Raw genomic sequence first — 13,366 nt, 5'->3', positions numbered from 1 at the left:
TTAGAACTAAGCCCTCATGGGAAATGTATTGTTTTGCTATTTAAAGTCAAACGGACCTGATTTTGAACAAAGTTGAATAAGGGCAAAAAAAACAAAACAAAAAAAAAAAAATATATATATATATATATATATATATATATATATATATATATATATATATATATATATATATATATATATATATATATATATATATATATATATATTTCACAGGAGGTTGGTGGCACCTTAATTGGGGAGGACGGGCTCGTGGTAATGGCTGGAGAGGAATGAGTAGAATAGAGTATAAAATATTATCAAGTAGTATCAAATACTCCCCTCAGCAATCTCCACTGATTTATATATCTATATCTACATATATATCTCGATCTAATCAGAAAATAATATTTACTATATTGCCTCAACATAATAGAAGGAACGAAAAAAAAAAAAAAACATAATGTCGGAGTTTTAGTCCAGTCGTCCTTATTCAGGCCTAAGCAATCGTTCCCGAATGAATCGATTTGAAGAGGAGTAGGCTGGGAAAGATGGCATCTTCTGAACAACCTGATCCGCAAACACAGGTCTCTATTTATACTTTCATACCTTATATAATGGTTTGTAGTTGCATACTGCACTTCCTTGAACCTATGAATTACATTTGCTTGAACCTATGAATTAGCTATGATTAAGCTAGACAGCTAACGTTAGTTGCTAGCTTGGTCTAGCTTGCTAGCTCGAAAAAGTTTCAATGTTTCTGTGTTGACAGGTGAAGGCCACGACACTACCCATACTTTCTATACATGTGAAAGTCATGTAGCTATCATGGTGTCTAGGTAGGTAATAGTTCAACGAGAATCGAAAATATCAATGCTCTAGCTAGCGAAGTAATAGCGCTCGAAAATCCTTCTCCATATATAGGGTTTTCAGCGTTTACATTTTCCCACATTTGGCCCCATGCGAACTACAATTTCGACGTTGTGTTTTAGAAAAGCAATTAGTCAAAGCTTTCAACCCGGTTTTCTAAACATATGTTGACATGCCCCTTATCTTTCATATCAGCGAGAAATAATCTTTAAAATAAAAAAGACACACGTATGCCCTTTACAGACAGACTTTACGGCATGTTGCCTGTAAAAAAAAAAAAAAAGTATAATCGGTCAATGTTTTTTTTAGAGCCCAATTCATTTACCACATTCTTGCCAGGATAATAATTTTATATCTCCATGCATATACTGGCTGGAGTGGGAGGAGATGTAGTCCCATGTGGGTGGACTATTTGAATAAATCCATTGAATATACACCATTACCAAAAAAATCCATTATTAATTCATTTTAGGCAGGTCCTAAGGAACACGATAATAAAATGTATTTTCAAAAGAATAGAAGGCATATTCACATGAAATCAATAGTTATTTTGTTAATTAAATATACAAGAAAGACTTAGGCTAACCTGATCACAGTCAACACCGAAGGCTAAGAATATAATGGAAATATAAAAAATAAAATACAAATCATATTTTTCCCACACAACTTGTGTCACGACAACGTGTGGAACCGCTGTCATATAAAAAAGGGATATGTTGAAACAAAGCCCAAGGCAAGCCCATGCTTTTTTGATCCACGTTTCATCTCTTTCCTGCTAGAGGTCGCCCGATTAATCCCGATTTGATTAGAGACGATTTCAAGTTTTCATAAGAATCGGTAATCTTCCTTTTTCCATGCCGATTATGGCCAATTACATTGCAATCCACGAGGAAACTGTGGCAGGCTTGACTGCCTTTTACGCGAGTGCAGCGTCAAGGTTGTAAGGAGCCAAGGTAAGTTGCTAGCTAGCATTGAATGTATCTTATAAAAAACAATCAATCTTCACATAATCACTAGTTAGCTACACATGATTGATGATATTACTAGGTTAACTAGCTTGTCCTGCGTTGCATATAATCAATGCGATGCCTGTTAATTTATCATCGATTCACAGCCTACTGCAACTTCACCAAACGGGTTATGATTTAAGAAAAGCACATTGCTGAAAAAAGCACAGTCTTTGCACAAATGTACCTAACCATAAACATCAATGCCTTTCATAAAATCAATACACAGAAGTATATTTTTTTAAACCTGCATATTTAGTTTAAAGAAATTCATGTTAGCAGGAAATATTAACTAGGGAAATTGGGTTCAATTTCAACTTGCGTTCAGTGCAAGCAGAGGCAAGGTATATGCAACAGTTTGGGCCGCCTGGCTCATTGCGAACTGTCAACTAATTTGCCAGAATTTTACATAATTAACAACAACATTGAAGGTTGTACAATGCAACAGCAATATTTAGACTTAGGGTTGCCACCCGTTAGATAAAATACAGAACGGTTCCTTATTTCACTGAAAGAATAAATGTTTTGTTTTCAAAATTATAGTTTCTGGATTTGACCATATTAATGACCAAAAACTCGTATTTCTGTGTTTATTATATTATAATTAAGTCTATGATTTGATATTTGATAGAGCAGTCTCACTGAGCGGCGGTTGGCAGCAGCAGGCTCGTAAGCATTCATTCAAACAGCACTTTACTGCATTTGCCAGCAGCTCTTAGCAATGCTTGAAGCACAGTACTGTTTATGACTTCAAGCCTATCAACTCCCGAGATTAGGCTGGCATTACTAAAGTGCCTATAAGAACATCCAATAGTGAAAGGTATATGAAATACAAATGGTATAGAGAGAAATAGTTGACGCCTTATAATTCCTATAATAACTACAACCTAAAACGTCTTAACTGGGAATATTGAACCACCAGCTTTCATATGTTCTGAGCAAGGAACTTTAACATGAGCTTTTTTACATGGGACATATTGCACTTTTACTTTCTTCTCCAACACTGTGTTTTTGCATTATTTAAACCAAATTGAACATGTTTCATTATTTATTTGAGACTAAATAATTTTATTTATGGATTATATTAAGTTAAAATAAGTGTTCATTGTTCATTCAGTATTGTTGTAATTGTCATTATTACAATATATATAAAAATCATCCGATTTCAAATGGCATCGGCCTTTTTTGGTCCTCCAATAATCGGTAACGGCATTGAAAAATCATAATCGGTCAACCTCTATTTCCTACCCTCACTCTGCTTTGTGGTGTAGGGTCTTACATCGAGGGTATCTTTGTGAAAATACAGATTGAAAGTATAGATTGCTATAATTTTCTAACACATTTTAGTCTCATGTTGATATTTCACACCATCCGCAGGATTTTGGAGTTGCCTATATGCGATCGAGCAAAATGATAGGCCTACACTTGATTTAGGCTACGTTATAGCATGCTAAATATTTCTGATCAGTGATAGATGAGCAAACGAATAGGTGAGCTACCACCGCACTCCCACTTGCCCAGCTAGAAATCACATTGATTAAGTGTGTTGTTGAAATATAGTTTGATCTTTTAGAAATTAAGCAACTTGATTGCACCCAAATTGGCCATCATAATTTAAAGGATTCATATGATATTCAACAAACATAGTACCCAACATCCATAATTAAGACATGAGGAATTCCCAAAAATGGTCAAAAGCCACCCACATAAAAGCCACCCCCCCCACTCAAACTCTACACTAATCCCACCCCAAAGACCAGTATACAATAAGAGTTGTCTCTGTCTGACAAGTAGTATGAAGCAGTGGCTTGGAGTATTGTTTCTTCATCATACCATGTGGCCTAATGCTTTTCCATTAAATGTGGTGATGGTTAGAGTCCTTTTCCCTGTTCAGAGATGTTAGTCAATGAAGTCATTCACCTTAATATCCCATTATACAGTATGATAGTATCAAGTGTTGACCTTTTAAATTGAGCTGTTCCTGCTATACTGCCCCACTCTTTTATCCAGTTTCCTGGTCTCCTGTGTTTATAAAATGGATTTGCAACTTTGGGTAGAAAACCAATAATGTTTGCTCATGATGAAAACAAAGTGTGTGTTCATCCTCACAATTAAGAATAGTCCTCTATGAAAGCAATTCCAATCAAAGTTTATTGGTCGCATACACAGTTTTGCAGATGTTATCGCAGGTGCAGGGAAATGCTCATGTTTCTAGCTCCAACAATGCAGCAATATCGAGCAATACAATAACAATACACACATTATCCAAAAGTAGAAAAAAGAACAAGAAATTAAGACCTATCAAAACGATCGATGTCAAAATCCGGAATATAAATAAATATATATGTACTGTATGTGAATGGTGTGTATATAGACTGTATGGACAGTATATGAATAGAAAATGTGTGTACATATAGGATGAGCCAAGACTAAAATACAGTATATACAGTACCATTTGGACACACCTACTCATTCCATGGTTTTTCATTTTTTTTAAACTATTTTCTAAGTTGTAGAATAATAGTGAAGACATCAACTATGAAATAACACATGGAATCATGCAGTAACCAAACAAGTGTTAAACAAATCAAAATATATTTTCTTTGAGATTCTTCAAAGTAGCCACCCTTTGCCTTTGACAGATTTGCACACTCTTGGCATTCTCTCAACCAGCTTCATGAGGTAGTCACCTGGAATGCATTTCAATTAACAGGTGTGGCTTGTTAAAAGCTAATTTGTGGAGTTTCTTTCCTTAATGCATTTGAGCCAATCACTTGTGTTCTGATCATGTTCTGATATTCAGAAGATATCCCTATTTGGTAAAATACCAAGTCGATATCATGGCAAGAACAGCTCAAGTAAGCAAAGAGAAACGACAGTCCATCATTACTTTAAGACGTGAAGGTCAGTCAATCCGGAAAATTTCAAGAACTTTCAATGCTTCTTCAAGTGCAGTTGCAAAAACCATCAAGCGCTATGATGAAACTGGCTCTCATGAGGACCGCCACAGGAAAGGAAGACCCAGAAATACCTCTGCTGCAGAGGATACGTTCATTAGAGTTAACTGCACCTCAGATTGCAGCCCAAATAAATGCTTCACAGAGTTCAAGTAACAGACACATCTCAACATCAACTGTTCATTGGAGACTGCGTGAATCAGGCTCTCATGGTCGTCTTGCTACCAAGAAACATGAGCTATGGACATTAGACTGGTGGAAATCTGTCCTTTGGTCTGATGAGTCCAGAGATTTTTGGTTCCAAACGCTGTCTCTTTGTGAGATGCATAGTAGGTGAACGGATGATCTCAGCATGTGGTTCCCACCGTGAAGCATGGAGGTGCTTTGCTGGTGACCCTGTCGGTGATTTATTTAGAATTCACGGCATACTTAACCTGCATGGTTACCTTAGCATTCTGCAGCAATACTCCTTCAAGACTGCTGGAAAAGCATTCCAGGTGAAGCTGGTTGAGAGAATGCCAGGCGTGTGCAAAGCTGTCATCAAATCTATTTTGATTTATTTAACACTTTTTTTTTTGGTTACTACATGATTCCATACGTGTTATTTCGTAGTTGTGATATCTTCACTATTATTTTACAGTGTAGAAAATAGTAAAAATGAAAAACCTGTGAATGAGTAGGTGTCCAAACTTTTGTCTGGTACTGTTCATATAGTGGTGGGTAAAACAGTGTGTAAACATTATTACAGTGACCAATCAATGACTCTATGTACATAGGTTAGTGTAATCGGTGTGAAATGGCCGCTAGTTAGCGGGGTGTGCGCTAATAGCCTTTCAATCGGTGACATCGCTCGCTCTGAGACCTTGAAGTAGTTGTTTCCCTTGCTCTGCAAGGGCTGTGGCTTTTGTGGAGCGATAGGTAACGATGCTTCGTGGTAGGTGGTTGTTGATGTGTGCAGAGGGTCCCTGGTTCGAGCCCAGGTAGGGGCGAGGAGAGGGACAGAAGCTAAACTATTACATTAGCAGTCTCAAAGGTTCAGGGCAAGGTACTGTGTGGAAGCTGGCTAGACATGATTGTTTTTAAGTTTTACCTTATCAACCTTAAATGCTTCAACCCAACTCTCCTTGAATAGTCTAATAAATGCCAGCTCTCTGAGAGGGCTATTCCAATGGTGCAATACTCATAAGTAGAAATGTCCTACAAGCCCAAGACTTCGATGGAGAAATGGACTAGTGACTGAAATGTTTCATTTGAACAGGGCATTCTTATTGTTTTCAATACCATTACTAGAAAACATCTCTGTGCAGTAGGGCTGGGTTGTATACCGTATTTTATGATATTTACTTTACCTTCTATAGAGGTATTTGAAGGTTTGGTTTGTTAAATGTGATAAGCCATATGTGTCAGTTTTCATAGTTTACTTCGCTACTTGAGTCATCTCTCTCCACTCTTTCTCTCCGTGCCACTATCCACACAGACCTAGCCACAGACCAGACCTACCCTGTCACTCAAGGAGTGTATTCGATGTTACTCAACCACAAGACACTTGCGTTCATTCTGCATGGCCAATGCAACACATGCAACAATGTTGATGACAACAATGCTGTTTTCACTTTGCTTCTTAATTTAAACCCACTAGCATTCTATAATAACACGATTAGTTTGTGTTTCTTACATCAGCAAGTTTGTCTCTTCTTAGCAAGTTGCCCTAAATCTTGTGTGGCGCTAATTGTTCGCCGCTAATGCTAACAGTCAAGTTCTTCCACACCGATCTCGATAAACCATTTCTGTATCGACTTCGCTTTTTGCACAGGGGCATTGTCATGCTGAAACAGGAAAGGGCCTTCCCCAAACTGATGCCACAAAGTTGGAAGCGTAGAATCTTCTAGAATGTCATTGTATGCTGTAGCGTTTAGATTTGCCTTCAATGGAATTTAGGGGCCTAGCCCATGAAAAACAGGCCCAGACCATTATTCCTCCTTCAGAAAACTTTACAGTTAGCTCTAGGGTTTTTCTGGAAATTTTTCATGGGAAGTTGAGTCCTGGAATTTTGCTTAAATTCATAAAAAAAAAATAGCTTAACAGGGAACCTTTTTTGTGGGATACACATGAGGCAATTCTAGGTCTTGTGGCATAAACTATCCCCAATTCAATGGAATTGCAACCCTCTGCATGCACAGCTGATTCTTCCTTCACATGTACAGCTGATTCTCAAGATCTTGCACACAAATGAGATACTGCTACACTGTCTGAGCTAAGGACGACACACTTTCTGGTAAGTTTTGATTACAATACTGGGTGAGTATATGTTATGACATACATTGTTTTTTGTTAACTAGTAGATAGTAGCCTACAGAAAAATGTTTTAATCATTTATAACTTGTTAACAATTTCTGCTAGTTAGTTTTTGCCATCATGTGGGTTTTAGCTTGCTTGAGCCTGCTAACTGAGGAGTGTTAATTCACCTGTTTCCATACATGTTTAATTTTAAAACATTTATCTTACAAAGGAGTTGTTTAATCTAACTTCTTAACTATTTGTCTGTACATGGAATTGTATTTGTTTTGTTACAATTATTTTTTCTAATCTTTACAGGAAAGTGCCACAGTCTGATGTGAGGAGACATTTCACTCCAGCTAATGTAGAAGGAAAAGCTGTGTACATTTGCAAATACTGTGCCAAATCATATGTGAAGAATGCAACAAAGATGCAGAATCATCTGGCCAGGTGCAGGAAGTTCCCTCAGCGCTCATAACAAGCAACCTCTGACAAAAGTCCCTCTACTTCTATTCGAGGTGAAAATTATGAATCAGACACCTTATCGATAGAAACAGCTCATGGTCCTCCTGGAATCAGAAGTTCTTTTGACTCAATGGAGGAACGTAGTCAGAGAAATGTTGATGACTGTCTTGCTCGAGCTGTATATGCAACTGGTTCACCTCTGATGCTCACAGGCAATGTGTATTGGAAGAGATTTCTGAATGTTCTTTTCCCAGGATACACCCCTCCAACCAGACATGCTTTATCTACTCATTTGCTGGATGCAGAGTTCAACAGAGTTCAAGTGAAGGTCAAGCAAATCATAGTGAAAGCAGACTGTATTGCAATCATCTCTGATGGGTGGTCAAATTTTCCCATCGCAAGGAATAATTAACTACATCATCTCCACTCCTCAACCAGTATTCTGCAAAAGCACAGACACAAGGGACAACAGACACACCGGTCTCTACATTGCAGATGAGCTGAAGGCAGTCATCAATGACTTTGGACCACAGAAGGTATTTGCACTGGTGACAGACAATACTGCGAACATGAAGGCTGCTTGGTCTAAAGTGGAGGAGTCCTACCCTCACAGCATACCCATTGGCTGTTCCTCTCATGCATTGGATCTGCTCCTCAAGGACATCATGGCACTGAAAACATTGGATACACTTTACAAGAGAACCAAGGAAATGGCTAGGAATGTGAAGGGTCATCAAGTTATAGCAGCAATCTACCTCACCAAGCAAAGTGAGAAGAAAAAGAGCACCACATTTCAAGCTTCCCAGCAACACCCGACGGGGTGGTGTTGTCATCATGTTTGACAGTCTCCAGGAGGGGAAGGAGTCTCCAAGAAATGGCCATATCACAGTCTGCCAAAATGGATCGGGTGATCAAGAGGATCCTCCTGGATGATGTGTTTTGGGAGAGAGTGGTAAGCAGCCTAAAACTCTTGCCTGAAGCCCATTCACGCCGCAGCGTACATGTTGAACCCCAAGTATGCTGGCAAAAGCATCCTGTCTTGTGCAGAGATCAACAAGGCATATGGTGTCATCACTACCTTGTCTCACCACTGTGGCCTGGATGAGGGCAAGGTTCTTGACAGTCTGGCGAAGTACACTTCCAAGCAAGGGCTTTGGGATGGAGATGCAATATGGCAGTTGTGCCAACATATCTCATCAGCCACCTGGTGGAGGGGACTTTGTGGATTTGAGGCTCTTTCCCCTGTTGCCTCCATCATCCTCCAAATTCCACCAACATCAGCTGCTTCAGAGCTCAACTGGTCCTTGTTTGGGAACACACACCAAAGCACGCAACAGGCTGACCAATACAAGGGTTAAGAAATCGGTGGCCATCCAGGCAAATTTGAGGCTTTTTGACAACGAGCCATCCTCAACAAGGTTGGAAAGTGACAGTGAAGATGAGGCCTCCGAGTCTGATGTTCAAGAGGTGGACATTAAGGATGTCCAGGGAGCAGACGTGGAAGCCTGAGAGGAAGACAACCAAAACTTTAGTTTCCTTTTACAGATGTATGTTGACATTTTTTGGGGGAGATGCGATGGATCATTGGGGATAATTTAATATTCCCTTTTTGTTGTTCAGTGAAATCATCCCAAGTGAAGAGTCAACTCATTTAATTAAAGTTCAATCCATAACAATTTTTTTTTTTTTTCTATTGGAAGGATTTAATCATTTGCAATGATTTCTACTGGTAAGGTAAAATGTTTGTTTCTGTCTCCATATGATATGACAAGTATATCCAATGCAAAAAACATTTACATTTAAATTATATTCATAGTATTTTCCATATATTTCTGTTAATTCCCACAGAAAGTTTCCACCTCTGAATATTCCCCAAAATGTGCAACACTAGTTGGCACTATACATTCAGGCAGGTAGCGTTCTCCTGGCATGCGCCAAACCCAGATTCGTCCATTGGACTGCGAGATGGTGAAGTGGGACTCATTACTCCAGAGAACACGTTTCCACTGCTCCAGAGTCCAATGGTAGCTAGCTTTACACCACTCCAGCCGACGCTTGGCATTGTGCATGGTGACCTTAAGCTTGTGTGCGGCTGCTCGGCCATGGAAACCCATTTAATGAAGCTCCTGACGAACAGGTTGTGTACTGAAGTTGCTTCCAGAGGCAGATTGGAACTCTGTAGTGAGTGTTGCAATTGAGGACAGACGATTTTTACGTGCTAGCACTCGGTGGTCCCGTTCTGTGAGTTTGTGGCCTACCACTTTGCGTCTGAGCCGTTGTTTCTTCTAGATTTTTCCACGCAGCTCTAGAAGGGTAGAAATTTGATGAACTGACTTGTTGGAAAGGTGGCATCCTATGACGGTTGAAAGTCATTGAGCTCTTCAGTAAGGCCATTCTACTGCCAATGTTTGTCTATGGAGATTACATGTGTGTGTGTGTTCAATTTTATACACATGTCAGCAATGGGTGTGGCTAAAATAGCCGAATCCAATAATTTGAAGGGGTGTCCACCTACTTTTGTATATACTTTTCCCACAATTTGTTAATTTACAGCCTTATTCTAAAATGGATTAAAAGTCAAAAAAAGTATTCAAAGATACCTTATTTACATAAGTGTTCAGACCCTTTGCTATGGGACTCAAAATTGAGCTCCGGTACCTCCTGTATACATTGATCATCCTTGATGTTCCTACAACTTGATTTGTAGTCCACCTGTGGTAAATTCTATTGATTGGACATGATTTGGAAAGGCACACACCTGTCTATATAAGGTCCCACAGTTGACAGTGCCTATCAGAGCAAAAACCAAGCCATGAGGTCGAAGCAATTGTCTGTAGAGACCCGAGACAGGATTGTGTCGAGGCACCAACCTGGGGAATGGTACCAACACATTTCTGCAGCATTGAAGTTCCCCAAGAACATAGTGGCCTCCATTCTTAAAAATAAGTTTATAGCCAGCTCTAGGAAGAGCCTTGGTGGTTGTCTGGCCAAACTGAGCAATCGGAGGACAAGGGCATTGGTCAGGGAGGTTATGAAGAACCCGATGGTCAATCTGACAGCTCTTGAGTTCCTCTGTGGAGATGGGAGAAACTTCCAGAAGGACAACCATCTCTGCAACACTCCACCAATCATGCCTTTATGGTAGAGTGGCCAGACAGAAGCCACTCCTCAGTAAATGTCACATGACAGCCCGTTGGAGTTTTCCAAAAGGCACCTAAAGGACTCCGACCATGAGAAACGAGATTCTCTGGTGTGATGAAACCAAGATTAAGCTCTTTGGCCTGAATGCCAAGTGTCACATCTGGAGGAAACCTGGCACCATCCCTACGGTGAAGCATGGTGGTGGCAGCATCATGCTGTGGGGATGTTTTTCAGCGATGGGGGCTGGGAGACTTGCCCGGATTGAGGAATGGAGCAAAGTACAGAGAGATCCTTGATGAAAACACTTCTTCAGAGCACTCAGCACCTTAGACTGGGGGCGAAGGTTCACCTTCCAACAGGACAACGACCCTAAGCACACAGCCAAGACAATGTAGGAGTGGCAGACTTGAGGCTGTAATCACTGCCAAAGTTGCTTCAACAAAGTACTGAATAAAGGGTCTGAATACTTATGTAAATGTAATATTTCAGTTTATTTCTAATAAATTTGCAAAAATTTCTATAAACCTGTTTTTGCTTGGTTATGAGTTAAGTGTAGATTGATTGGGGGGGGATCTAATCCATTTTAGAATAAGGATGTAACGTGGGAAAAAGTCAAGGGGTTTGAATACTTTCCGAATACACTGTATTGTAGCCTGCCTGGAGTTGACCTGGGTCCTAGCCGTAGTCGTGTCATGTAACAGTTTCCTACAGAATGTCAAAATGGAGATTAAGCCTATGCTTCAGGAACTACAAATACAATATAGCTGGTGCTGTATTACAGAAGTTTATCAGGTTTATGGCCGAAATGTGACAAGTGAATGGAACTGTCTGAAGATTTTTTCCCCCAACTGATTCAACTAGATTAGCCTAAATGTTTTAGGCCCTCAATAATGTGCTTACTTTACATCAGCAACCCAGGAATTAGTGCAACATTTGCTTTGTTATCCATTGCTGTGAAGACCGAACTAACAGTGTCAGGCCTACATGCGGAACTGAGACAGACAAGATAACATAATTTGATTTCCGAAATGTAAATGATTCAGACCTTATCTTAAATGTCGTCTTCTACCCTATCATACCCTTCAGGCAGACCTGGGCCTCTGGGCATGGGACTCTCGAAACGGACATATCTTACATATTACATTTGTATTATTATACACTAAATAAAATGTCCTGACAATGTTAAGGATGTTTTGTTCTCCATTTTGTGAATGTTACCATTGTTACCATTGTACTATGTCAGTATCCTCTTAATACAAAGTTGTTCTAATTACGCTATTGAAAGTTGGCCCATGCCTAATGTTGTTTTTAGAAACCCTTTTGATAAATTAGGCCTAGATTTTGTACTAAGATATTTAGTCTTCAAATGGTGTAGGCCTAAGCTATTTAGTATTATCTGACTAATATACTAAAGATCTAATAGTCCTTAACCTGCTTTTCTATACTATATAGATATTTTGTTCAGGCTGCTGTAATTCACATGTTCATCTAACCTTTGGCATCTTGGATTTTCAAGCATGTGCCGACTGTGTACAGAGATAGGCTATTCAGGCTACATGAATGTCCCCTGTGGCAGTGTACTTCTGAGTATCATTTGCTGAAATATTAGACAAATCCAACCCGCACACTCCACATTGCCAGTAGGTGGAGCTCTAATCCAAGCATCTGTTCATGTTTTCAGCCTCGTGCTCTGTCCAGAGATGAAGTTGCCCCCAGAGAAGCACTGGTAAGATGACATCACTGTGTTCTGCACAACTAACCAAGTGAAACCCTCCACTGTTTACCAGCTTATTTCTAGTCCTATTTTCACTAGGCAGAGAGTGAACACAAAGCCCTATTCAATCAAAACTAAGGCTAAACAGGATTTTTTTTTTTTAGATAAGTCAAAAAATACTGTTTTTCATGAACATGTTTAGATAGTTCAACACTGTTTTGTTGACTTTAAATGAAGCAATTTGAAATTAAATGACCCTTTCCTGGAAGAATGCTTCTTATTTTCTGTAAGCGTGTGTTACAGATTGGTATTGAATAGCTTATCTTTTTATTAGCTGTTGTAAGTCTCTTTCAAAGGGGCTGTAGGCCTACATTTTAATTGCCCACTACCACGCCCTGCATCTTTCCATTTTTTTATTCCCTTATGTCATGTATGATTTTCCTCCTAAACCACAGATGAAAAGCGTTTTCCTTGCTAGTTAGTTCATTCTTAACATATAAGTCCGTTAGGCCTCATTTTATTTTGCATCATAATCTGTGCTCCTTTCAAACCTTTCATAATGCTGTTAAAGTACTGTTGTGTTTTTGTTTTGTAAGTTTAATGGCATGATGTGCAACAATTTAATGGCATGATGAATTGGCCATTAAAACAAATACAGTGGAATAGGTAAATGGTCATTTCAACACCAAACAACCACATAGGATATTGCTTGCATTTTAAATGTAGTATCCAAGGATATTTATTGTAGTCATTCTTGTTTAGGTAGCCTCCTGTCCACACAAGGTGTCACTTACAGGATATGTTTAAGTTAAGACAAACCTTGTCACACAGATACAGTATGTGAGCTATGCAGCTCACATATCAGTCCACATATCAGTCCACTTAAAAATAAAAAAGCAGTGAATGTTCATTCTTATCATGAACTTTGTTGTGGCTTGTAAGATGGAAGATTGTCCAGC

The 13,366-nt window shown here is 39.2% G+C and overlaps 1 protein-coding gene across 1 annotated transcript in view; it reads left to right on the top strand.

Annotated features, from left to right (window-relative positions):
* Positions 1 to 247: 247 nt before the first annotated feature.
* The window catches only part of pex14 (peroxisomal biogenesis factor 14), a 107,207-nt gene continuing 94,088 nt past the window's right edge, over positions 248 to 13,366 (top strand). Inside the window, exons 1-2 of the mRNA XM_052484220.1 lie at positions 248 to 563; positions 12,375 to 12,419. Coding sequence (XP_052340180.1) covers positions 528 to 563; positions 12,375 to 12,419 — 81 coding nt within the window. The 5' untranslated portion in view covers positions 248 to 527. The remainder of the gene's footprint in view (positions 564 to 12,374; positions 12,420 to 13,366) is intronic.

This window comes from Oncorhynchus keta, chromosome 28, assembly GCF_023373465.1.
Source record: "Oncorhynchus keta strain PuntledgeMale-10-30-2019 chromosome 28, Oket_V2, whole genome shotgun sequence".
NCBI classification, from domain to species: domain Eukaryota; kingdom Metazoa; phylum Chordata; class Actinopteri; order Salmoniformes; family Salmonidae; genus Oncorhynchus; species Oncorhynchus keta.
This window is presented reverse-complemented; position numbering and strand designations above follow the sequence as displayed.